At 39.3% G+C, this 26,993-nt stretch overlaps 1 protein-coding gene across 2 annotated transcripts in view; it reads left to right on the top strand.

Annotated features, from left to right (window-relative positions):
* The window catches only part of ARHGAP28 (Rho GTPase activating protein 28), a 98,458-nt gene extending 73,075 nt beyond the window's left edge, over positions 1–25,383 (top strand). For both annotated transcript variants that reach the window (XM_030552789.1, XM_030552790.1), the window contains exons 5-15: positions 564–721; positions 4,506–4,671; positions 4,775–4,866; positions 6,597–6,674; positions 11,747–11,909; positions 13,860–13,942; positions 15,593–15,790; positions 16,566–16,709; positions 20,378–20,502; positions 22,125–22,189; positions 24,082–25,383. In XM_030552789.1, coding sequence (XP_030408649.1) covers positions 564–721; positions 4,506–4,671; positions 4,775–4,866; positions 6,597–6,674; positions 11,747–11,909; positions 13,860–13,942; positions 15,593–15,790; positions 16,566–16,709; positions 20,378–20,502; positions 22,125–22,189; positions 24,082–24,173 — 1,364 coding nt within the window. In that variant the 3' untranslated portion in view covers positions 24,174–25,383. The remainder of the gene's footprint in view (positions 1–563; positions 722–4,505; positions 4,672–4,774; positions 4,867–6,596; positions 6,675–11,746; positions 11,910–13,859; positions 13,943–15,592; positions 15,791–16,565; positions 16,710–20,377; positions 20,503–22,124; positions 22,190–24,081) is intronic.
* Positions 25,384–26,993: the final 1,610 nt, after the last annotated feature.

Raw genomic sequence — 26,993 nt, 5'->3', positions numbered from 1 at the left:
TAGGGCTGGCATGGCTTTGCAAACCAGATGGTAGCATGCTGAGCCCTGTCTGCACAGGTTGTGCCTGTACTATGTTTTTTGTGCACCAAGAGCAGCAATGATGGGAAATTGTAAGGAAAAAGAAGTGTAAACAACAGTGACCAGAGAAACAGTATTAGCAGCACTTTTCTATCAATAATTTTAAAAAGGAAAAAAGATTGTTCACTGGCCAAATGCAGAAATAATTTCCCTAATCAGGATAGACAAGATCATTATGCACAAAGGTGATGATGAGCACGATTCTTCTACTGACAAACGGAAAATTACCGCTTAATCACCTTCTGCACAAATATCAACAGCAAAGAATCTAAAATAAAAATAGGGCTTTGATTTCAGAAAGTATAAGGGCTTATTTCCTCCAGACAAAACAGGAACATGCATTATTGTTATGCTGAAATTCCTCTGTGAAGCTCTTCTCTTAACACTTTCACAAGCTCTTTGTTTGTTTTTACCATTTTTTTAATGCCTCTGCACCAAACACAAACAAACCTTCAGTGTTCATATATAGTCTCCCTTGTTTCCAGCTAATAGCTGTCTAGACTGTGGACTAGATAAAGACAGCCCATCAGTAACAGAAGAGCTATCCTATGAGGTTTCTTTCTCAGAATCCATCACAGTGGTCCCAAAAAACAGAGAACGACATAACAACCAGAGATTCAAAAAGGATGATTCTGCTTTGCCTGTAAGTTTAAATCCCTCATGTTGACTCAATAGTTCTTCTTTACCCCATTAATTTCCTGCTTCATTTCCCCCACCACAGTGAAGTCTCTTAAAATACATTGGATTTCCTTCCATATATGCATTTTAATACTTTATATATTTGTAAAGGCTTCTTGCTGTGCTTGTCTGTTGCCCACCACACAGCATTCCCAGTGAGGCACCGAAGCCAAAGCGTGTGCTTAGTCATGGACACATCTTCTACCCAACGCAATTTCGTGTACATACCCCAGTACTTGAAAATTGTATTGCATTGTGTCATCCACAAACTTTTCACATAAAAACAAAGATCACACACTGAGAGTGACAATCCATCTTTATTACTTGAACTACTCCCTTATCCACACCCAGATTCTCTACCTTTCTTGACATGGGTTTTAAATTTGTGTGTCTGAGATCTGTTAGACTCAGACATGGGAGGAAAAATGAACCTTGGTTCTGTTCACTAGTATCTCAGATTGTCTCAGATTAGTATTTGATGCAGGTACAGCATAGGAGATACCAGATCAGTAGCCAGGGACAGAAGATTATTGTCCAACCAGTTGTGCATAGTGTAGTCTATCAGTTGGATGGCAATTTATTGATTCCATCTGCTTCTAAGGGTGGACCATTAAAACAGGTCCATCATCTTGAGAGGAAATGTGTGCCCTGGCTCCGAAATTTGAGGATTTCATGATCAGTCTGTGATAAGGATGTAATCACAACCACCATCTCGCCATCCAATAAAAGCCTGAACACTGGCTCCAGACTTTAGCCAGATGTATGAGTTAAGCCATTAACTATGTGGACGAGTCCCACAAACATCACATTGGTCATGAGATCCTAAATTGATCCAGAATAGTTGTCGTCTGCATGGATGCTGAATTCACCAAGAACAATCAGTTTGTGCGTGTCCAACACCACCAATGGAGAAGACCTCAAGAACCTCAAATGTCCATGTTGCAATAGGGTGATAAGTATCAAGTAGATTGCACATGGCACGGAGTACAGTCTGATTGCTCTGTGATGATAATAATTTGATCACCTTTTGGGAATCAGGCTGTCTCCCTAGTTATCATGGTCCTGGCATACTGAACTTTCTTCCTTGGTCCTGTTACTAGAAAACATCTAACCTTCCTCTAACCCTCACCATGACATTCCACCCTCAATTTTAGAGATGTTACCTATCCCTCACACCCTTCCAACCATAAGTATGAACCTCCTAACTGGCAAGGCACAGCAATCTGGGGCAAGTAGCATATAGAAGGAGGCCTTGTACTGATGGGTACGCAACTGAATAGTTTCAGAGAAGTTCACAGATGTGTTTCAAGTGGACAATTTTGCATGCAAAACTGGGGGTTTTGTGGATAGCATGTAGTGTCTGTGCACACACATACATAGAACTAAGCAGCTCTGGGAGAAATTTTGCCTCCTTAAATACAATCTCTTCCAGTGCTCCCCCAGGAATGATACACCTTCACACCACCTATACACAGGACTATGTTCAAACTGCACAATCTAGCCCACTAGGAACATGATAAATGGAATGTAATCCTAGGTATTGGAGAAGTAAAAACCTATTATCACATTGAGTCCTTCCAAATACAGAACATAGTCCCCCACACAGAAGATGTGTCAGAAAGTAAACTGATGCAACATAGGATCTGGAACCAAATGCCAGGAATCTAATTTCTAAAAACCACAGAGATTAAGTAAATTCAAAGTTTATCACAATGTATTGTGCCAACTTTAATACTGTATAGTTCTCTAACTCTGTGGTTTTCTGTGCTCTATGTCATAGATTCCCAGTGCTGTTCTTACAAAGAGAGACAGCCCCAAACCTCATGTTAAGACTACATCACATCAGAACGCCTCTAGGAGACCACAACCCACCATGGAAAATCACTGCAGTAATTTTTTAAAAATACTTAGTCCTTCCTTTGGCAAATGGCGACTGCAAAAAGACCTTCTCATTCCCTATTCCTCCCTTATGTCCCTTTATATATATATAAGTAGATATATATATTTAAATTATTACCAGTATATATACATATACACACCGGTAATAATTTTTTCACATTTTCAGAGTGATTTAATATGCTCTATTTGAGGTTTTTTTCACCTGATGAAACACTGCAAATAATGAGATTGCCTTTTGTTTCACACTTTAGGTACATCAGCAGTTTTTCTTTGCTTCAGTGGTTTATCATTGCAAAGACTCGTATATATTCTATGAATGAAATAATAGAATTTTTAGATTTTTGGGGTCATTTTCTATACTTCCCAATATTCCCTGTTTGGCCAGAAGATGGTGGTATCTTGCAGTGCTTCCTATTTCCCCCTGTTTAGGATCATCTCCTGCTTTAAAGAATACTGAGAATGGAGTGCTGGAGATCCTGGCCTCTGGAACTCACTTCCTCTGTGGTCAGTCAGAGCTTTGTCCTCTGTTGCTTTTAGAGCACAATGCAAGATGTATCATTTTTGTTTGCTTTTTCCTTGACTATTGTTTCTCTGTTTGTGAGATATGAGTTAAAATCAGGGCTTTGAACCTGAATGAATTTTAATTAAAAGGGAGGGATGGATTCATATCATCTAGAAGGTTTTAGTTCCAAGTTGGATCCCCAAAAATAGAGATGACTTGTTGCACTATTTATTTAATAAATGCTTGTGATTGGTTTGAATTACATAATGATGCCAAGGTTCCACAGAGCTTTGCATAGCACAAGATTTTATACTGATGATGATGATAATGACATCAAAACATATGAAAAGAGCGTGTTTTCACTTTTTTTTTTACAGTTTTACAGCAGGAAACATCGCATATCCTGATGCAGCAATATTCCTATTTTCATGTCCCAGAAGTTGCAAGTAGCATTCAATTCATGTAAATGATCCATGGATTCTACTTTCATAAGTGTTCCTTGGCCTTTTAACGTTTGTGTTTCATATTACTCATCCTATAATAAATCTAAGTCTGTGCCTATGTAACACCAGCAGACCACAGTCATAGTTGGCCAGGATCAAACTTGGGACCTCTGGAGCTTAATGCATTAACCACTTCTGTATGAGCTAAAAGACATCTCTTTTAGCCAAAGCTGTACCAAGCTTATCACGCTCTAGCTGGCCTAGGTGCCACTAGAGGGGGCTTGAGTGCCATAAGAAGCAGGCATGAGTTACATCTAGATGCTATTAGGATTTAAGTGTTCTGTCTTCTGAGTAATGAGCTCAGATCATTAGACCATGCTTCCTTCAAAGTGCAAATAACATATAGAACTACATCCTCCATCACTGCTATGCAGCCATTTCTGTGATGAAATGTGGCTGCTGTTTAATAGCATCAAACAATATTATGGAAGAATTTAAGGGGAGAGATGTGGATTATTAAATCCTGTTGGAACTAGAGAGGAAAGTTTAGTTAGAATGTCATGTAGCTAATTGTTGAAAATTGGAATATGTCCAGAACACCAGGGTTAACATCCCTGCTTTTTGTGAAAATTGCCAAGAGATCTATAATTGAGCACAAGGGATCAGGTGCTCAGTTGCACATTTCAAATTGAAGTAGTCATCAGCACAGCGGCCAGACAACATGCAGGACCATAGGTTCAGCTCTGAGTTAGCCTACCCATGAAAGCACCGCCACATGACTTCTTGCAGCACCAAGGCACATCTTTTATTTAAAAAAAACAAAACCCTTCACAAAGAGTAATTTTTAAAACTAAACATTTCTCAAGCATGTAAAATAAAACCCTATTTACATATACTTCTTGTAGAAATTTATTGTTAGAAAAAGCCAGTTTGGCCTGACAGAGGTTGGAGACCTATCTCTTGAAGACATGAAGAAAATTCGCAATCTCTCTCTGATTGAACTAACAGCCTTCTATGATGCTTTGGGAATAGAACTAAAGAGAAACCGAACAGAAAGAATCAAAGGACGAGGTAAACATACAGTGGTAGCTCACTGACAGGTGTCTTGTGATTTGTAGTGCTTAGTAAGAAGATGCTTATTAGACTTCACTTTATCTCTTTCTTTTTCTAAAAGAAAATGGCCTTTTTGGAGTCCCTCTCGCAATATTGTTGGAAAACGATCAAAAGAAGGTTCCCGGAATAAAAGTTCCTCTCATCTTTCAAAAAGTGAGTAGAACAAAATCTTGTGTGGCTTGAATTTTCCTCATTAGCATTGACACTCAGAGCAGACATCAGATAAAAGAAGACAGACTTTAATGGCTTCAAGGTGTTTGCAATTTACTTCTGTACATATGCTGTGATTTAAATATCTCATGAGACTTAGATCAAAAACACTGTTCTTGAATATCATGTGCATGCTGGGAGTTTTTTCCAATTTGGGGAGTATATTTATAAAATATTGCACAGGAAATGTACAGAACTAGCTGGATAGGATTCTGCTCCCCTTTTCATTTGACATGTAGTTCAATGAAATGTTTTTGAAGGGGGAGCATTTATAATTTCACATTATTTCAAATTGCAGACCTGTTGACTTAGAGATGATCAGAAGTGAGCTGGTGTGATCTGAATGAGGTGCACAGAGCCAAGAAGATGGTCATTTAACTGAATTAGTGTGAAGCTACAGTGACATCCAGTGTATGGCTCAGTTAGACACACACCTGCATGTACACACGCATGCACACACAGACTTATATGGACATCCAGTTTCAAGATTAAAGTCACATTTAATTGTAAATAACTCCTGAAAGAAAACAAAGAGCTAGATAGAGGTAATTTGGCACATTTGTTATTAATCTCTGCATGGCCAGCAATCAACTTCACTTCATTCCATTATAATTTCACTTTGGGAAGTTATAGAGCTATCCAAATTATTGATTTTTTTGTTACAGTGGCTGACCAAAAAATAATAATAATAATTTGGGGCCAAATGAAACAGTTCATTTGTTCCTAAACAAAATGGTTCATTTAAGTTCTGAGGACTTATCTTTATTCAAAAATAAAATTGAAGTAAAATTCAAAACAAAAAGTCATTTTGAATCAAAAAATCAAAATGTTTCATTTTGAACATGACAAAATGTTTTTTTTTTTCCAGATATTCTTAACCAAAGCAATTTGGCAAATCTGACATAAATTCATGACATGTTTTCATCAACCCAAAGCTGTATTTTTGGTGAAAAAAGTTTCATTTGAAACATTTTCCCCAGCTGTAGAGCTGATAACTTGTTAGAGAAAGGGTGTTAGGGATAGAGCTGGATGAGGGCAGTTAATAATGAAAATCCAGAGCCATATGAATAAATGCAACAAAATTAGTTTTTTCCCACTTTTGCATTTTGTCAAAACAAAAATGCTCTGCACTTAATTTTTGTAAAGAAGAAATGCTGAGACCAGAAAGGTCTATTCACATTGGATATGAACATCCCAGAAAGAATTTTCCTAAGATTATTTTTTGTCGAAGTTCTCAATTCTGCCTACGCATTTATTAATAGGCTTTTCTATGGTGCTCATCACCATAATAGTTGAGCCTCTCACAAACATGAGGGACTGTATCCGCATAGCTTCATTGTGTCATAGGGAAATCAGTGTGACTTCTTGCTAAGAAAGATCCTGTGCAATGTAAGGATGTCCCCATTATTATTATTATTTATTATTAGACCTACAGTAGTGCCAAGAGTCCCAAGTTAGGGAGCTCCTGTTATGCTAGAAGTTGTACAAACACATAGGAAAACATGGTTTCTTCTCTGAAAATTCACAGTTTTAGGAATATGGAGCAAGTTCTGATTGATTTGTCAATGTGGGTATGTATTATTCTTGATGATAAACTACATCAAATGGTTTTTCAGGAAGGCAGGTTGCTAAAAGGTAAATAGTATTTTTAAAATGCTGCTGTTGCATTTTAGCTGTTGCTCAAGCTTGAGGAAACGGGTTTAGAAACGGAAGGAATTCTTCGAGTTCCTGGATCTGCCTCAAGAGTTAAGGTACCTGTGTTTTCTCATTTACCTTCTTGTAACCAATAGAATCTATACAAAGTGGCAAAGTTTATATAGAGAGATTTTCAGTCCCATCATTACCAGCAAAAACAGTGGCTTGGCATTTGCTTCCTGAAACTGAGGACCATAACTTGGCATGGGCTGATGTTTTACTTAGAGGACACATGGAGTCAAAGTACAGCTCTCCTCCACTAAACCTGTGAGGGAGGCCCCTCAGATTAGAACTTATCTGACCTCCTTGTCACTCAGAACTACTGTGATCTCACTTTTATTTTAATTTATTTCAGAAATACTGAGTCACTAGATTGAGGTTATCAAGGAATTTAAGCTAAAGATCTGATGCCAAATAATTGTAGGCTTCTTGTAATGTTATGACTCATTTGTCCTTTGATTGGAGTTTTGGGGTCCCAAGTTTGGAACTGTGTGAAGTATGTCCTAGAATATAAGGGTTGGAAGGGACCTCAGGAGGTCATCTAGTCCAACCCCCTGCTCAAAGCAGGACCAATCCCCAGACAGATTTTTGGTCCAGATCCCTGAATGGCCTCCTCAAGGATTGAATTCACAAATGCTAGGTTTAGCAGGCCAATGCTCAAACCTTTGAGCTATCCCTCCCCTGCTGCTCAGTTTGACGAAATTAAGTACTCCATTTTCATAGCACATATGAGTAGGCTTGGGCCCACTGGCCTGCAGTTGTGACAGTCAATGGCTTTACGCTTTCCCCCCTAATATGTACCATATTATTAGAAAGTAGACTATAATAATATATGCCTTCCTATAATGCTTAATGTAAATTAATACATCCGTCTTATGGTATGAAAAGTGAGGTTTTGTGTGAATGTTGGCGGGTGATGTCATGATATGTGGAGTGTCTGTTCATCTGAAACACGAGGCCATTATTAAAGAAAGTAGCAACAAACTAAAGAGACAAACAGCCTTCCACACAGCTGAAGTTCTAGCTTTGTCTTCCTTGTTTACTGTCACTGTGAGTTTAAATCAGGATAAGTCCAATTAACTCAAATCTAGGTGTGTTAGAGGGAACTGGGGGCAGGGATATTCACAGAGAAACTTTAGGAATAGGCAGGGTGGGAAACAGATGTTATTCTTACTGAGTTCCTATCAAAACCAGTCTTACTTGTTTACCAGAGGCCCTGTCTTCCTTGAACTCTATACAGTACACAAAGACATCTTTCTAGTGACTGAATAATATACTGCAAGTAACATATTGTTACAGGAGAGATGCACAGTTGCTTTCATGCAGTAAATAAGCACCCCAACTTTCACAATAAGCCAAAAATCAAGCTAATTCCATTTCAAAACACAGCCAAAACAAGCCAGTCCCTAAGAGCCCCAACATTCCAGCCCACTGTGCACCCCGAACTCTCTCCTCCCTGCCCCTGCTTCCTGGGAGCCGATCAAAAAAAGGAAGCAACAAACTACAACCAGCCAAACAAGCTACAAGCGAAAAACTAGCCAACAAGCAACTCACAAGCCAGTTAAGTCAAAAACAAGCCCAATTTCTGCATTTTTTTCACAGGTTTGGCATGTCTTGTGAGATGACTACAAAACAATGCTCAGTAGCTCTGGCACTCAGAACATTAAATGAGAGAACAGGTCTATATCATAAAAAAAATACTCTAGTAGTTGGTTCTCATTCACTTACAATCATTCCCTTTTGCCTGGCATTAATAACTAAATATCTTTGAATTTTTTTTCTTTGGTTTATACATTTTTAAATGATTCCTGCTCCCCTGGCTATCACTGAATATTCCACCAGGAAGAAAAATAACCTTCCAACATACAGTCAGTTAGGTTTTCCAGTACTGTGACATTTGCACAGCATAAAACAAGAGTGCTTCAGAATCTTAGAGAATCCTATATGTTGATTAGCTGGTTGGGTCATGTGATTAGTAATAGCTAATAAAATATGCGACAAGAGGAGGCTTTTCACGAGAGATCTGTATAATAATTATATGCTTCTATGACACTTCCACACTGAACAGTTCATCAAATTTTAAAAAGCAAGTGAGGAGTTTGCAGAAGATAAGATGTTTGCTGGAGCTATGTGGATGAGGGATGAGCCTTTCATTAGTGTAGAGGGAATAATATGGGGCCTCACATTATTTACTTTGGATAGGGCCCTGCAAATTTATGTCTGAAGATAACTAATGCCATAGTAGGGTTTGGTCCTGCAAGGTACTGAGAACTTTATAGTGCTGAGCATCTCAACTCCTCCTGACTTCGTTAGGTGTTCAGTGCATGCAGCACCTTCCAGGATTGAGCCCCAGGGCTGCCCAGAGGATTCAGGGGGCCTGGGGTCTTTGGCAGCGGGTCCTGGGGCGGAAGGACCCCCGCCGTGGGTCTTTGGGGCACTTCGGCAGCGGGTCCCGGAGCGGAAGGACCCACCGCCACCAAATTGCCACGGAAGATACTCTGGGGGTCCGGGCTCCGTGAGAGTTTTCCGGGGCCCCCAGAGCAAGTGAAGGACCCCGCTCCAGGGACCCTGAAAAACTCTTGTGGGGCCTGGGGCAAATTTGCCCACTAGCCCCACCCTCTGGGCGGCCCTGTTGAGCCCCTAGCCTGAACAGAGACTCTGCAGCTTCCTGATTTCAATTTCCGTCACTATACATATTTTTTTATTCTTTCACTTTTTCTGTACATAAACCCCATAAAGAAAGTTTGCATTATGTGACAGGGCTGCTTTGTATCTTTTGTTAATTAGCTTTTGCAGTCTGTGCACCTACTACACTGTGTCTTGTTCTGCTAGTCTGACCTGTACCCAGAGAAGCACTTTGTGCTATGTGTCTGACTTTCCTATACCACTTGGTAAGTCGAACATCCACATGAATGATGTTATGTGTTTTATTTGAGTTTTTATTCATTTAAGTGTGTCAGACAAGTCAACCTGTAAGGGACAGAGGGAAAGCTTTTCCTAAGCAGTTCCAGATTTCGTCCTTCAAAGCCATCGTATATTATTATGACATGAAGATTTGAGGGCATTCCAACTCAACAGTAGTTCTTGTTTTAAAAAATGAAAGGCATATGGATGTGCTTAAAAGTAACTTTTTTAAATAACAAAAAATAAAAGAAATAAATACAAGTTTTCCACTGCCTCTAAGATGTGTGGTATGTACTGAACCAAAATGTACGTTAAGCTACTCTCTTGTAAGCTCAGAAACAAAATGAAAAAACAAACAAAGACTGTTACAAGAATATATTTCTAAAAACTAATTACACACAAATGAAGTATATGTAGAAAGTCAGTCTCTCCTCTCAGTTCTCTCTGTTTCTGGGACTTTCCTTCCATTCTTAGAATACTAAGCAGCAAAATCTTGAAAGCTCTTTCTCTTCTCTTGTGGTTACAATGAAGTGATGGGCCTTGCTCTAAACTTCTCAGTCAGGATATTTAATCCTGATGTTTGAATGGATTAGGTGCAACATGGGATGTGACTGTAAAGGAGGTTGAGGTAGCAGAGAATGCAGCAAAAACTGTGTGCTAGTAAGAATGGTATTGTAACACTAGACACCAAATCCTGAATGACTTTATATTTCCTTTTGTGCCAACAGTTTCACTTCATTATATGTAACAATATTTGATATGTAATTTCCTTCCATTGATGTGAGGCATGTTAAGCACACTATTTTTAACAACTCTTCTTTCTGAATATTTTCTTGCCTATTGCTAATGCAGATTTGATGAAAACATGATTAAAAACCAGCACATGAAATATAGAGCCAAATCCTGCTCAAATAAACAGTCCCATTAAAATCAACTACACTCTTTGTGTCTGTAAGGCAAAAGCGGCTAGGAGTGGTTAGAAAAGCTACTTAATTTTAAATGTGATGATTATGAATGAGAAGACAAACAGTGAAACTCTTACAGCCAAATAAGGCCATTTTCAAGAGATAAAGGTACAAACTAGACTGTCATTTGTAAGGCCTTCTTTGGAATATCATTTTAAGAAGCTTTCCTTTCTAGCTTTCAAGTAGAGCAACAATCTGTTTAAAGGAAAATTAAATTAGTGTCTCTTGTGTAGGTTAGTACTGGCTCTCATATAACACACAGGCTTTTTTTCTTAATTTATATTGGCAATTTTTGTCCTCTTAAGAGGTGGCAATTTAGCAGTTCTTTGTGTTGCTGTCTTCAGCACCGTCAGACAGTGAAATGTTCCTCTTCACTTCAAACTTTTTCGTATTCAGGCTATCAATGGAGAATATTAATGTAAGGTGTTAATGTCCCAATCCCTGTATCTTATTAACACATCAGATGGGTTTTTTTGTTTTTTTTTTTGCGGGGAGGTTGGACTTTCCAAACTGTAATGCAGAGTTTGGGCCAAATTCTGTTCTTACTTGATACCCTCCTGAGTCTCTTTATGTTCACCATTCACACGCACATATGGGATTTTTAACTACTTACACTTCAAAGTTGATTGGACCCTAGTTCTGGAGCACAGATGCCAGAAAACAATTGGTTTAAGTGGGAAGCCAAGATAATGCAATAACTATTATACCTGCCTGCAGGTTTTGGCCAGAGTTGTGCCAAAGTACTGAACTGGTACCGTGTAGGTCCTTAAAATTGATCAAACAAGTTGGCACTTATCTAAATAATAAGACTAGAGAAGAAAAGCAAGGATTTCTGTCTGCCCAAAAAGCAGCCTATTTGTGACCACACATGAGAGAGCCAATAAGAGCTACCTGAAGAAGAGCTCTGATTAGCTCAAAAGTTTGTCTCCCTCACCAACAGAAGTTGGTCCAATAAAAGATATTACCTCACCCTCCTGGTCTCTCTAATGGGAACTACTGGCATATGCAAAACACATGCAGATTAAATGACTTTGAGGAGGAATATCCTAGTCTCTTGTGTGTATGGGGTTAAAAAAACCTCTTAAGTGTGTTTTAAATAAAGAAGACAAACAATGATGTAGAAGTGTTTGTTCAAATAACTGTTCCATTTCAAATTGTATACTTCATAAAGCTTTCTTTGTTGTTCCTGGCATTTGTGAGATGAAATAAAGCTCACCAATCAGAAGTTGTAATTAAAATCACTTTCTTTTGTCTTGCAGAATCTCCGTCAAGAAATTGAAATAAAATTTAATGAAGACACATTTGACTGGGACCAAGTACGAAACAATGATGCAGCAGGACTGTTGAAGATGTTTATAAGAGAACTCCCAAGCCCCCTTTTCACTGTAGAATATCTGCCTGCCTTCATCACACTAGTGGAAAGTAAGTAGAAAGAAATTAGTATAAATGGATACATATGAAAAATACAAAAGAACTAAAGAAGAGAAAAGAGATTGCCAGCATGTCATAACCATTTTGATTTCCTGTAAGCTTTCTTTTCTAATGGTACTTGGCATATTTGACTAAACGTATTCTAGTTAAATAGCTATTTAAAGCAGAATGTTGTAAACATTGCAAGCACATAGTGGTTGAAAACTGGCTTTTGTACATAGATTTTACCATATTTGATTCACATGAACTATACGTTTAATAAATAAAAATTCTCTCCAGTGTAAAATCTAATCACCACACTATAGTTAGTATTTTATTAGATTTTGTTTTCGTTCATGAAAGATTATTTTTATCAGGATCTTTGCATAAGAAATGTGTTTGCTTGTGGAAGGCTGCAGGTAGCTAAGTTTTGGGTCTTAATTTTTCTGTGCTTTCTAATTCTGAGCCACTTTTTCTATTTTCAGTCGTAAGGATGCAATAGTACAGATTTTACTTAGTCAATTCCTATCGACTTCAGTAGGAGACTTGTTTGAGTTAGGGCTGAGTGAGAAGAATAGAATGGTGCCTTTATTGGGTAAAATGGTAATAGACCCTATGTTCTCATAAAGTCAGATTGTGACCAAGCAGTCTGTGTATGTTCAAAGAAGGAGGGAAGGTCTAGCAGTTTAATCCATCTTGCAAACTGCACACAGGCTGGTTATGAGGCTCACCTGAGTCCATGGAGCTAGGACCTCATGGGGGAGAGTATGAAGGAGTTGAGATTGACTAGAGGTGACTGCACTTTTCACCCCATAAGTACTATAGCAGCAACAATATTTCCTCTTGCTCCCCCTACATACGCATCCACCCTTCATGTTAGGGAGCATCAGGAGTCAATTTGCTTCCAGGAGTAACATACTGCCCCACAGAATAGGCTAGTGCCTTTAAGGGACGATGGACCTTAGAAATCTACACTCTGCGATACATTTTTATAGAGAGCCAGATTTAGGACTAGGCACAAGAGTGAAATTAAAATAAAAGAAGGATAAAAAAATCAATCCACAATCTAACGACAGCTGGGTTCAGTAAATCACTTAACAAAGTTAGTCTGAAACTATCCTGAAAATAAATTATGCCATATCATCTTGAAACTGAGAAATACTATATTATAGAAGTGCGATCTGATACACAAGGCAATCCCACAGTGACATTAAAGAGGAATTGGCCAGTAACCAGCACTGAAGGATTTAAGCCTGATGTGACCCAGAGAACAGGTTATTCAGGGAATGTCTCCCCAAAGAGGAGAGATTTTTTCTAAAGATCCCTACATCCTGTAAAACCAAAATTGGAGATAAAATCAAAGTTCTGTGCATTAGTATCATTACATTTCTTTCTTCCTATTTGTCCAGATTAGTCCACTATAATTACAGGTCCACGACATGAAAGGAAGAAAATACTCATTAAACTTAGGACATTTCTGGTGAAAGGCCAACTTTTAATTTAGAAGAAGAAACAAATGCCATGTATCAGAGCAGCATCTGGGATTCTCAGCACTTACTGCAGCAAGGAACCTTGACATCTACAAAAGAAGTCTCTGCATCATTTCTCAGTAAAACCTTTCCCCTTAAATGTAATCCTATAGTTTGTCTTTATAGCCCTGTAGTAGTTGAAGATGAAAGCAGAGATAAAGTTCCAGATGCACAGCTACAGGATAACTCAAGAGGGTGGGTGAAAAAGTGACCTTACTACCTTCCTGATCCTGTGGTAACTATATGCCATTCATTCCCAAGCAGCATTTCCCTAAATCAACAGAACGGTGTGGGGGGTTGATAGAGGAGCTCTATGCCCTGTTTATACTGTTGGTGTAGTTGCAAAGTAGCCTCGCTATGCATTTCAGAGTGTTTTCTAGCACAAATCTAATGTTAATTCTGATTTTTAAAATATTAATTATTATATTCTTAGAAGTCTCCAAGGTCAAGTTACAGTTACAAGCTTTGCATCTGTTGATCATGTTGTTACCTGATGCCAACAGGGATACAGCCAAGGTAGGTGCTTTGTTTCATGATTCCTGCATCTGTATTCTTTGACTTTTAAATGAGAGTCAGGGTTTGTTTGTAACAGCAACCCGCAGTAACAGTAACACCCCCCCACCCCGCAAAAATATTCATGTTGGTTCGTTATCATCACTCTGAAAAGTTCTCCAGTTCTCTGCAGAACAGCTAATGGAATGGGATATTTATTAGGAATAATATTGGTTATGGATGTAGCCCCTTGCTTAACAGTGAAGGATTCACAAACATATTTTTTTAAATGTATTAATTATTGGCAGGTATTTGCCAGAGAGTTTGGATCAATAACATTCAAACTATGGGCTTTGGCAGAGTGTTCTCTTTGACAGTTTGCTAATTATGTATTTTATGTATCCATTTATTTCCAGTTTTATTTCATGTTGACATCTTTGTGCACATTTCAGTATGTGGATTTCTTTTATGATAGTTTATAATCATGTGTTCCTAATACTACATATTAGTAGGGCTCCATGGCCAGCTGAGTAGGGCTCCATTCTTGGAACTGTCCTTGTCCTACTGGGTGATCTCAGACAAGATATTTCATCTCCCCGTCCCTCTGTTTCTTTGTCAGCAAAATGGGGATCATGATACTGACCTTCTTTGCAAAGCACTTTTAATATCTACTGATATAAGGAATAAGTAGTATTAATAGTTGTATTTGGCCAAAATCCATATCTATGAGCAGGGCAGTCTAAGGGTCAATAGTGCTAATAATTACCGATGATAAGTTATTAAATGAAATAGAATTAGAAATATTAAAGGTAAAAAAATGAATGTTCCTGTCCTTACCCACCTGTAACAAAGCATTGTTTTAATTTACAAATGTCTTCAACACAATTTCTGTGGGGTCATTTCTGAGTTTCTAAAAATGTGTTTATCATACACAGGCAGTAGTTTAAATAACGTTGTAAAATAACAAACTGGCAGAATGAATCCCCCAAAGAACTCCCCAATAACAACAAAACCTCAGCCTACTCACGTGCACTCATTCAAGTGAAAGCCTGAAAAAACTGATGATTCTTGCACTGCGCCCAAAAGGGCAACAAACTGCCCTTCATACTGGCACTGACACGCAGCAGTGATTTCTAGAGTTGAAGCCTACTGCTGAGAACTCTTTACTTCTATCATCCCAGCAAGTAGGGTTGGTCCTTAAGGAGAGAGATGGTCATTAAGGTAATCAAGACTCAAACAATGTAGGACATATAGATCAATATCAACATCTTGAATTGTATGTGGAGATCAGATAGTAGATAGCAGAGCAGAGATGCAATATGCTCTCTCCAGGAAGCACTGCTAAATAAGGGCCTAATCCACAGCCCATTGAAGTCCATAGAAAGCCTCCAAGTGACTTTAATGAGACTTTAATGACTTTGGACAAGATCTATTCATGATATATACTTGATGTAGGAGATATTGCTGAGTGGTCTTCAGGGACTGACCCAGGTAGAGCACAGTGTAGTAGTCCAATCTGGAGGACACAAAGGCATAGATAGCTTTCCTAAGTACCACATCCAAGGGGAGAGATTGCAGCTTTCTAGCCAGGTGCACTGTGGATTTGAAAATGTTGTATTCATGTTGTATTTCATGATGCGTTGTATTGAGTATGAGTGGCGCTGCTTTTCCCAGGCCTTTCTGCAGTTCCTGAAGAAGATAGTTGCTAATGAAGGGAAAAACAAAATGAACTTATGGAATGTTTCCATGATTGTTGCACCAAATGTCTTCATCTACAAAGGCAAACATGCAAACCAAGAAGAGATGCAAGCAGCAGCCACTACAGCACACATAGTGAGACTTTTAATTAAGTACCAGGACATCCTGTGGACAGTGAGTAATGCTGACTACAGTATATGTACTTTAGTTCCCATATTTGTTTTTCTAGGTTTCAGAGCTGAATACAGCAGCCACACAGAGACAAGGAAACATGCAGCAATTTCTGCCTGGAACACACAACTGACAATGGTGAAATTAATCTCTGTACAATGCTTTGGTCCATTAGCCTTGTCTTCGCCTGCTATGCAAGCTCGAACTTTGCCCAAAGGGAGAGCATTCATATACTGTGAGATTAGATTAATGTAAGCACCAGCTAGCTTTAAGTCAGTCCAAAATTCTGTTTGTAAGCCATTTTCAGAAGTGGTTGTTTCATGTCTTCAAACTTGATAGTTCTTTTACTTACATCCATACACCTGCAGTGTGACATTGTGCTTTTACTTCTGCATAGTACGTGTGAGACTCTTCACTTTTATTATCAGAGGGGTAGCCGTGTTAGTCTGGATCTGTAAAAGCAACAGAGTCCTGTGGCATCTTATAGACTAACAGACGTATTGGAGCATGAGCTTTCGTGGGTGAATACCCACTTCGTCGGATGCAACAGAAAAGAGCAAACTAACAAATCACTCCCCTCTGGCGTTGGATTAGGCAAGTGGCAGCATGGAAAATGAACTATCATTTCACCCCTAAGGGTGGCGGTGTGATATTGGGGAAATTTGCCCATGCTGTACTTCTGGGAATAAACAGGACTAATTTTTCTTTTTTTTTGGTGCGGGGGAGGCTTTTTTCCTCATCCTTTTGCATACACTCAGCCTTGGCTTCCTCTCTTTAGGTCCCATCCTTCCTGATTTCTCAAGTGCGAAAGATGAATGAGGCTACAATAAATAACACCAAGAGACAGATGATGTTTGACAAGGGTGTGAGAAGATTGCTGAGGAGAAAGACCATAGAACGAGAGAGACCTGAAAGATCAGAGGTGCATTAAGACATAACATATTTTTAAATGACATCTTTGAGTTCTATCATGTCTATTAGTCTTTTCAATCCCCCTGGTGCTTTCTCCTGTGCATGAGAAAAATCTCCTGTCAAATTTCATAAAGCTGCTACCTCATCCAATTTAAATCCTTCCTTGAAATCTTCCTCTGTTGTGAAACTAACAAATCACTCCCCTCTGGCATTGGATTAGGCAAGTGGCACGCTCTCACTTTTGTCCTTCTATTAAACTGTTTATTTTCTACCCTCATCTTCCACCCACCCCTTCCCCATCTGACTATTACATCCTGTCTGGCAGAGACTGAGAGTTCTCTGGGGTAGGGACTGTCTTTGCTCTGTTCTGTACAGTGCCTAGTACAACAGGACACTTACTGTGGGGTTTCCAGGCCCTACTATAATACAGATAAATAATAACAATAATAAGGTGTTCCTGGGGGGTTTGTGAGGCAAATAAGTTTTACCAGCGAGGAGCAATGTGAGTTAAGATGTTAGAATAAGTAGGCTTTATATTTACAGAAAAATGTTTTCATTTAAAATAAAAACACTCTTGATTTGGAAACTAAACTTTTGAATCTGACAAGCCTGAAGCAAATTGGATTGTCATGTGCGAGAAGCTGTTTTGGGACTTGTGCTCCCTGGGCTTGATATGTTGCTAAGACAAATAACAGAAGTTCTGCATAGAACTGGTTGGAAATTATTCAACAAAATGTTTTTTCTTGTAAAATGCCATTTTCTCTGGAAGGCATCAGGTCCAGGATTGAATTTCTGGTCAAAACAAGAGAGAGAAACCACCTCACTCCAGAATAACCTGGTGGTTAGGACATTCACTTAAGATGTGGGAGGTCCAGGTTCAAGTCACTGCTCCAAATAAGGACACCTTCAATAAGCAAGGGTGGGAGAGACAGACACTGGGTCTATATCCTAGTGGTTAGAGCACTCATTACAAATGTAGAGGAGCAGGGCATGCACTTGAACTGCATCTCATATATTCCAGGTGAGTGCCCTAGTCATAGGACTATTGGGTCTCTCTCTCTCTCTCTCTCATGTTTTTTCATGACAAATCTCAAAAGGTCTCTTTTTTGTTCTTATATGAAATGAAAGCAAATTCCAAAACCCCAGAATCTTTCATGAAGTTGAATTCTTGTTTTCTGACTAGAATTAGTTCTGTGCTTGAGTTCTGCAAGGGAAGATATTAACTGAATTGGTCTACAGTGCTTGCTTTTGGCCAGTCTCTCCAGTAGTGTTTTACAGTATGTATTCTGAAAGAGAACGTGGGCTGCTCTTCGCAACAGAATGCTGAGTGTTCTGATGAGAGTCAGCAAAGTCATGGAATTACAGTAGATTAAGTTGTGGGCCCTGCTTTAGAATAAATCAGCTTTACCTGGATCTGGGCTGGGCAGCCATGTAACCATGCATTTGTCTGGTTGGCTATGGTTCCACTGCGTGGTGACAAACCATTGAGCAAAGTAATCATGCTCACCTGGCTCTTTGCAGGCAGCAGCATGTTGCTGTTCCAACTACATGGCCGGGGATTCTTTGGGCCTCCTCCATTGCTGTTTAGAAGATGGGCAAATGAGGAGCTGCTTTCTCCATGGACCATAAATGGCACCGAAATGAAAATGTTTCGTGTATTAATTTGCTGCAGAAGTTACTAACATAACAATTAGAACAACATTCTGCCTGCTTATCCATAAGTTTCCTGGACCTTTGTCAGAGGAGGAATTGGGGAGCTGGTCCAGGGCTCTACAAGAGAGGAGATTAGGGTTTGAGGGAAAGACATCAAGGAGCTGTTCACACTGCAAAAGAAGATTGACAGCAGCCAGTGTCTGAGTGGGTCAACTGACTTGGGTTTGCAGGACTCACACCATGGGGTTAAAAAGACTTGTGTAAATGTTCAGTCTCAGGCTGCAGCCCAGGCTCCAAGAATCTGCTATATTCAGCTTGGTAAGTCTGAGACTCGCTGCCACTAGGGTATTTTTGTAGTGCAGCCATATGCTAAAAGAATATGGGAAACAGAGAGAGCAGATGTTGGGGAAGAGAGATGAGGAAGTGCTTATGTATGAGTCATTGATTGGCCTTTACCCACTCAGATGTTTGGTGAGCACTAGCACAGGTGTTTTGTGAATGGCATACTCACATACATATATGTGTGGTGCATATTTGTTTTACATGTTGGTACGAGATACTGCATTTTAGACTTGTGTTCATACTATAAGTGATGGGACAAAAACAGTTTATTCTGGGAGAGAAAAATGATAAGACATCCAGATACCTTTAGCATTCTGAAATACAAGCTGGTCAGCAGATGGCGAAAGTCTTTGTACCTGACTAGTCAGGGAATAGGCATTCCCAAGTAATTGGGATAGGAAAGTAAAATCTGAGTGTGAATAAGTGAGTTAAATTTCAAAGCATTTAACATAAACACTATCTTTCAGATGTTCTAAATTATGCAGCGATAAAATTGTTTGAGAGACTGCTATTGTTCTCTAGTCAGGGTGGTATTAACTAGATTAGAATTGGGAAGCAAGCCTTACTAATTGATTTATCCTGCCATTAACCATAGAAGAATGAGTAAACTTTTATAGTGGATGGTTTGAACTCTGTACAAGGTCACATATCAATTAAGAGGAACCATATGGGATTTTATTATTTTGCTGTGTATAAACTTGGATCTTGTTGAGGTTGTAGAGAGGGCAAAGAGTGAACTCAGTGTCCTTGCCTGTGGGGAATTTCTTCTTTAGAAAAGAAGAAAGGATATTTTCAAGTATATAATATAGTTTTTGAACAATTGCCTGTCCACTGGTTCGTGCTAAAAGGATCCCAGTTAACATCTGGACTTATTTCTGACTGCGATTAAAAATCAGGGATTGTAGTATATTCCATATGTATTTACATAAAACGTGGCACAGTGTTTGATTTTGGGGTGTCATTAGTCCCCATTCCGTCTATATACAAATTATACTAAACCAGGGCTCAGAGCCAGGACCCTGGAGGGGATGAAGGGTCCAAGCCTGAGTCAAGCTGGAACCCAGGGTTCAAGCCCTATAGCTTTTGCAGTGTAGACACAGTCCCACTGAACTTGTGCTCTAGGAATCTACCAAAAGTATCCCACTGTCCCCTGGGGTCAATTTTCTTGTCCTCTGGACAGTAAAGTTTGGTGGACTGTCATGTTTTCCCATGCTGCACCCCGAATAAAGAGCTAGAGCAGCCATGTTATAGCAAGATGCTAGGAAGTCTGGGATATGGATGTAAATGCTGGAGCCCGATTGGGAACCAGGTTTCAAAATTTCCTAACCTGGCATTACAAATGAGTGTAGACAATCAAGCCCTAGGTTAACAAACCCAGGGTCTGCTAATTTGAGTTCAACTAACCCTGGACTTACGCAGCAGTGTAGCAGTTAAGCTGCATAACCTTTATGTACTATCGTGTTAGAAAAAATGTATAACTGTGTGATTATATGAAATATATGATTTGTAACTCATAGATTTATTGCTCTAAGGATTCAGGCAGTCCATGTCATTGATTTTTAAAAGTAAACTTGAAAGTGCTTGAAGAACTGCCCCTGAGCTGAGTTATGACAATATATAACTAAACTTACTCTGTTGAATATTGACATGAGAGAACTGTCATTTTTTTCCCTGTGTCTGCAGACTCACATACCCGAGGGGGTGATAAGAGTTTATGCTCCACTGCATTCAAAAGTTTCTATGGCAATTCAACTGAACAGTCAAACAAAAGCCAGAGACATCCTGGCTCGATTTCACTGTGAAAACAGGTGGGTAAAAACAGGAGGACATCAGAACATTTTAGTTTTCCAGAGTAATATCTTCACAGTCATTAAAGAATAAGTTGCCCCTTTTCAGAGGCCCCATTGTGTTATTCAAATGCTTTTTTTTACACTGGCAACAGTAATTATGGTAATGGCGGTCCAGAAAAAAATTCTAATGATTGATTTGTGCTCTTCAAATTCTACTTAGTAACTGGCACCTATACAGAATCAGTCGGACTTCTGTTATGCCTGTGCTGAAAAATATATTTTTCTAGGCTTTCTCCAGTTATAAGCTGGAAAGATTGTCTTAAATCTGAATGCACATGTTAATGCTTTTGTTATTTGTGTAAATGAATACCCATGTTAGTATTTATAAGAGGTAGAGCAAGAGGAAGTCTGCTAGCCCTATTCTGAAAGTCCTTCAGCAAAGTCCTTTGGTGCTATTACATAGTTCTGTTCTTGAAATAAATCTGGCATAAATTGCCTGCAGTAATCCTTTGTTGTATTGATGATACAGGTTCACTAGTTACAGCTAGCATAACAATGTCTACAACTACAGTTCTAAGACGATAACAACCCTCTCCATCATATTAATGTGATATGGCAATTGTCCTTGTTACTCTGTTGATATATTAAGACTTCTATAACTAATCACAGAAATAGAATGTAAAATAAGAGATCAATTGGATGCGTGCATTCCATTGCCTTCAATGGCACTTATGCACATATATCTGAGGGCAGAATTGGCTTTATGTAGGAGAAAAAAATAAACTAAAATAGTAGTGTTCTGCCATCATTTTAATGTATTTGTTGTTCCAAACAAAATTTCTATTTTCCAGAGTCTTTTTAAAACCACTTTTAATAACAGAATAACTATACCACCAGCCTGGCATACTATATACCACCAGTCACAGATAAACTAGTTCCTACACTAATTTACACCCCATATAATCCTACTGAGTTTAGTGGAAATTTAACAAGGTAAAAATTGGTGCAGAACCTGGCCTTTTATAGGCCAATGGCTCTCAGTGCTTCCAGACTACTATGCCCCTTTCAGGAGTCTGATCTGTCTTGCATACCCCAAGTTTCACCTCACTTAAAAACTACTTGCTTACAAAACCAAACATAAAAATACAAAAGGTGTCAGAGCCCACTATTACTCAAATATTGCTGACTTTCTCATTTTTACCATGTAAATCAATTGGAATATAAATATTGTATTTACACTTCAATGTATAGTATATAGAGCACTATAAAGAAGTGATTCTCCATATGAAATTTTAGTTTGTACTGACTTCACTAATGCTTTTTACGTAGCTTGTTGTAAAACTAGGCAAATATCTAGATGAGCTGAAACTTGATGTAACCCCTGGGGTACACATACCCCTGATAGAGAACACTGTCATATGCTATAGTTAATTCTGCTACTATAATATACTTCCCATTCTGCAGACAATATTCTGTAGTGCTGAATGAGGTATAAATGCTTACACTGAGTACATAAATTTGTCACTACTGGAACAGATCTATAGAATTCCTTGTTTGTTTATGATATAAATGTCATTTTCAGTGTATGCAATCACAGTAATACTATAAAACACTAAAACTCAATTTCTTCTCCATGATAGCCATGCATCGTCAAAGAACACGGAAGTCCAGATCCAACGTTTATATGAAATTGGAGGAAACATAGGTAAACATTCTTAAAATTCAATTCTAAATTTCTTAATTTTCCATTTGTTTGATATCTTTACAGAGTAGAATCTTCTATACGGCAGTCCATCTGCAGAATGAAGGGCAAGATGTAGAGTGATCCAAAGCCCAGTAGTCAATGGAAAGATTCCTGTTGACTTCAAGGGCTTCAGAGAAGGTTCAGTGACCAAGTTCAGCTTATAACAACCTGATAAAGACATTGCCGCAGGACCCCTAGTCAATGTCTGTGTTCCTGCCAATTTCACCTGACCTTTTCTTACTTTTCTCACACCTTCTTCATGCCTTCTGCCATGTAATCCCAATAGAGTACCCTTCTTCTCCTTGCTTGCCAGCAAATTCCCTCCTTACATTTAAATATATTCTCAAATCTCATTTCTCCCTTGATACCTTTCAGTGAGACCCTCCCCAAAGCTTGAGATAGAAATGCAGGGGCTGGGAGGAATTCAACAACTCCCTGTGTGCCTTTGTTTATTTAGATTGTAAGTTCCTTGGAGCAGAACTATATCCATGTTCTGTATAGTGCTGAGCAACCTTTGGAATAAATATGATAGTAACAATGCATTGAATTTCAATGTGATCTTACCCAAAAGGCGAAGAAACAAAGCTTTTAATTCAATATTATACAACTACATTGTTTTCCTTTCTCCTTTCTTACTAAAGATTATTTTGGACTATGTTTTAAATCTTTGCTTAGGCAGTTTGTGCTCAAATGGGAGTATATCTGCAACATAGAGTTTCTTTTTGATCAATGCCAGTAAGAAACAATATATACATATTGGGATAAGAAGGAACGTTATTGGTTACAATCCTAAACTGAGAGATTCATGCAGAGTAAGGACACATACAGTTATGTTCATAGCAACAATATGGTCACTGTTTATAGTGAAGCCACAATGCTGGTGCATTGAGTGTATAACTAAATGGAGTGCAAGGAATTTTCCAGGTGAGCCAGCAAGTGACGGTAGATTGATCATTAATTAGAAACAATGTAGAGCAGATTTGCAGAAACATCCTTTTCTGCATTATGATAAAGCAGAGACACTGCCAGCCAGCACAGCAAAGGTTAAAGAGAGGCTTTGGGCCCAGCTAGCCCCGCCCCATTAGACCTGCAGCCAGTGCTAGGCCCAGAGAGGCAGAAAAGAAGAGTGTAACTCAGTTCAGGGCTGACTGAGGAACAGGCAGAAGCTAGCTGCCTCCCAATCTGAGGGGAAGGAGCTTGCCTGCCAGCCAAGGCAGCCAGCAGGGAATAAGCACTGTCTTCCCAGCCAAGGGAGATTGCAAAGGAGACCTAGGAGCCTCCAGCACCTAAGGTAACTGAGTGAGTGATCCCCAGAGACATTGTGGGGCTTGCCCTCGCCAACATGCAGATGCCCCACCCAAGGAAGCCTAGGACTGTGGCAAGGCACCACCCAAGAGAGGACCTACAGGAAGGAAGCGGCCCAGCAAACTGTACTAGAGGGACCACACCCCAGACTGAACAGACTGATAACAGGTAGCCAAGGACAGTGGATTTTGACTCTCTGCTGGGAACTCCCCTCCTTCCCCCCCCCCGCATTCAGGAGTTGATGTACACAGGACCCTGGGCTGGGACCTGTGGAGAGGGTGGACCTGGGTCCTCCTACTCCCCTGTCCTTAAAGACTGTCTCCTCAACCAAGCAATGGGGTTGAGAGCCACATGCTCTAGCCACTAGGCCACCCAGACCTCCAAACCACCTGTTACATGCACATTCAAATTGGAATGTGCACACACAAAACCTGACTTGCTTCTGTGCGGTTTGGAAACTTGCTCAAGCACACTTCTGAAAATCTAGATCTGTTGGATTTATCAGCATACCGAGAACAATGAACAATTACTCTTCATTTTTGTTTCAGGACTGCATTGTTTGGACCCAGATGCATACATGTTAGATGTTTATCGTGCAAATCCTCAAGCAGAATGGGTGATAAAACCAAAATCAAGTTAAAGCTTACAAAGATATCATACCTCAGTGATTTGGAAAAAAGCCAAAAAGATGGCAATGATGCCTTCCAGCTCAAGAAGACCTGGCCACAGATGAAACCAAAGCATTTGTTATTTTATATATATTCCTCTCAATGTACTTTACTATTGAGCCTTTCCATATACCGAATAGGTCATGAGAGCTGTTACCCCAATTTATGGAACATTATACAATGGTGACACTCACATGGATTATATTTGTGTCAGTTGTTCAATAGACATGAAGGAGGAAGGAATAGAGGTACTTAGACACAACCTGTGGAATAGAGTATTTTTTTTTCACTTCTTGACTTGATGCTGAGAAAACACATTTTTATAAACAGATAACACAATGACATCTGAGAATGTAGTGAACGCTACCAACTGCAAGGTAATGCAAAGGAATCACATGGTATGCAAGAAGGGAAAATGATCTATTAAACATGGACTATGGGAGCTGGACTGACAGCAGTGCCAAAATGTGTTTATGTGATAAACTCGAACCCTTCTGTCAAAAGCAAACCAGTTTATAACGTAAAATGTACATTGTTACAATATTTGTGCCACTGACTCACTCCTCATTAGTAGCTGATACTGAGGAGAAAGAACTACTGTGTAAAGACAAACGTACTGTTTATGTATGCTGTACTGTATATGTTACTACTAGAAGCCTTCTGATACATCTTTCTCCAGTGTTGACCATGTACCAATGTATTTGTAGCACCACTGCCTCACAAATTAAACAATACGTCCTTCTCCCTCCCTCCCTACTCTACACGCACATGTAGAAGTGATGGGGCTCTGAGAGAGACACTAGTTTTTCCCTCCAGTTTTCACTGACAAGTCAGAAGTTTAAAATGTTTTCTGCATGATTACCTTAATATGTGTGCTGAATGTCTTAAAGGGGCCATATATGGACATTACCCTTTCTCCAAAACCTAATATTTTCTAATTTTTAGACTAATTGTTTTTCCTTGGTCTATTTGAATTTAATGTGTAAGGAGTTTTTAGTCTTGTCAGCAGTGTTCAGAAGAAAGATCTTGTCTGACACTTGTGTACTGAGGCAGGCGTTTTAGGTTTTTCCTCTTCATAGAGATGAAGAAGAGTCCGAGTCATAGACTCTGAGGTCAGAAGGGACCATTATCATCATCTAGTCTGACCTCCTGCACAATGCAGGCCACAGGATCACCCACCCACTCCTGTAATAAACCCCTAACCTATGTCTTAGCTACTGAAGTCCTCAAATCATGGTTTAAAGACTTCAGAGACTCTTCCAGCAAGTGACTTGTGCCCCACACTGCTGAGGAAGGCGAAAAACAGGACTCTGCCAATCTGCCCTGGGGGAAAATTCCTTCCCGACCCCAAATATGGCAATCAGCTAAACCCTGAGCATGTGGGCAAGACTCCCATTACCCAGCCAGACACCCAGGAAAGAATTCTCTGTAGTAACTCAGATCCCATCCCATCCAACATCCCATCACAGGCCATTGGGCATATTTACTGCTAATAATCAAAGATCAATTAATTGCCAAAATTAGGCTATCCCATCATATCACTCCCTCCATAAATTTATCAAGCTTAGTCTTGAAGCCAGATATGTCTTTTGCCCCCACTGCTCCCCTTGGAAGACTGTTCCAGATGACAAGTAGGATTTATTATTATTTAGCATTGCTATTGTGGTAGTGGCTAAAGGCCACAGGCGGGTTGGGCCGCACTGTGCCAGGCACTGCACAAACAAGTAATAAATAACAGACACTGCTGTAAATTGCATACAGTCTAAAAGAGGAGATTTAATAGGTCAAGACAAACAGGCTAGAATGAGGTTGGGGAGCCAGTATAACAAATGTATTTACTAGAATATGCCCAATTTTTAGCCGGTCAGTAGCAGTGCCACAGTGCTCCAGCTGGCTAGGCATGATCAGGCTGTACACTACTGCATGCATAGATATATGCTTGCCCATTTGCAATCAAGACTTTCTTTCTCAAGCTGCAAAAACAGGACGTTATAGAGCCTTCAAATTTAACAAGGGATAGTTCTGTCATTGGCATATTTACTGTATGATAAATTCATCTGTGGTATGACCTGTATAATCACTCGGGTGTTTTTTTCCCTCCATGAATTGGCCACAGGAATATAGAAAGAAATAATCCTTCATTCATGAGGTAGCAATGGATAACTGTTACGAATTGTGTCCCACAAATAAATGTGAAGTACATTATCTTGATGAAAGAGCATGTAGCTTGTGATGGTTTGCTACATCTGTGTAATTACTATTGTTATATATTTTGAAATCTTACTTTAGGTTTCAGATTACTCTATATCATGCCCTCCACTACACCTATGCAACCTTATTGGTGGTATTTAGTAAGCAAAGCCAATCTGTGGCATATGGAATATTTCACTTTTTGAGTTGAGCATACAAGGGGCAGAATTTGGTTTCCTGTCTTCAAGCTACAGGGTAGGATTAAAATTTAACAACATTGGATACCCTCACCTAAATTTTGCAAACTTGCTTTTCTTCAGCTCCAGGGCATAATATGAATCTTTGCCCAATTCTAGTTAGGATAGTTCTAGCACAGCTGTAATAAAAACAATATATTTCTTGTTTTCACAACTCTTTATTCACGTGTATTTGAGAGACGTAGGCCAGTGGTTTGGGAACAAGACTAATAGCTCAAATGTTCTAGTACGGATTCTTACACTGGTTCCTTCTGTGGTCAAGTCACTTAATCCCTCTGCCCCCATGGTCTTAACTATAAAATAGGGCTAATAGTGCTCTTCTCAGGGGGGTAGCATAAGAATTAG

The sequence above is a fragment of the Gopherus evgoodei genome, chromosome 2, assembly GCF_007399415.2.
Source record: "Gopherus evgoodei ecotype Sinaloan lineage chromosome 2, rGopEvg1_v1.p, whole genome shotgun sequence".
Lineage (NCBI taxonomy): Eukaryota > Metazoa > Chordata > Testudines > Testudinidae > Gopherus > Gopherus evgoodei.
The sequence above is the reverse complement of the archived record's forward strand: the minus strand, read 5'-3'. Positions and strand labels throughout refer to the sequence as shown.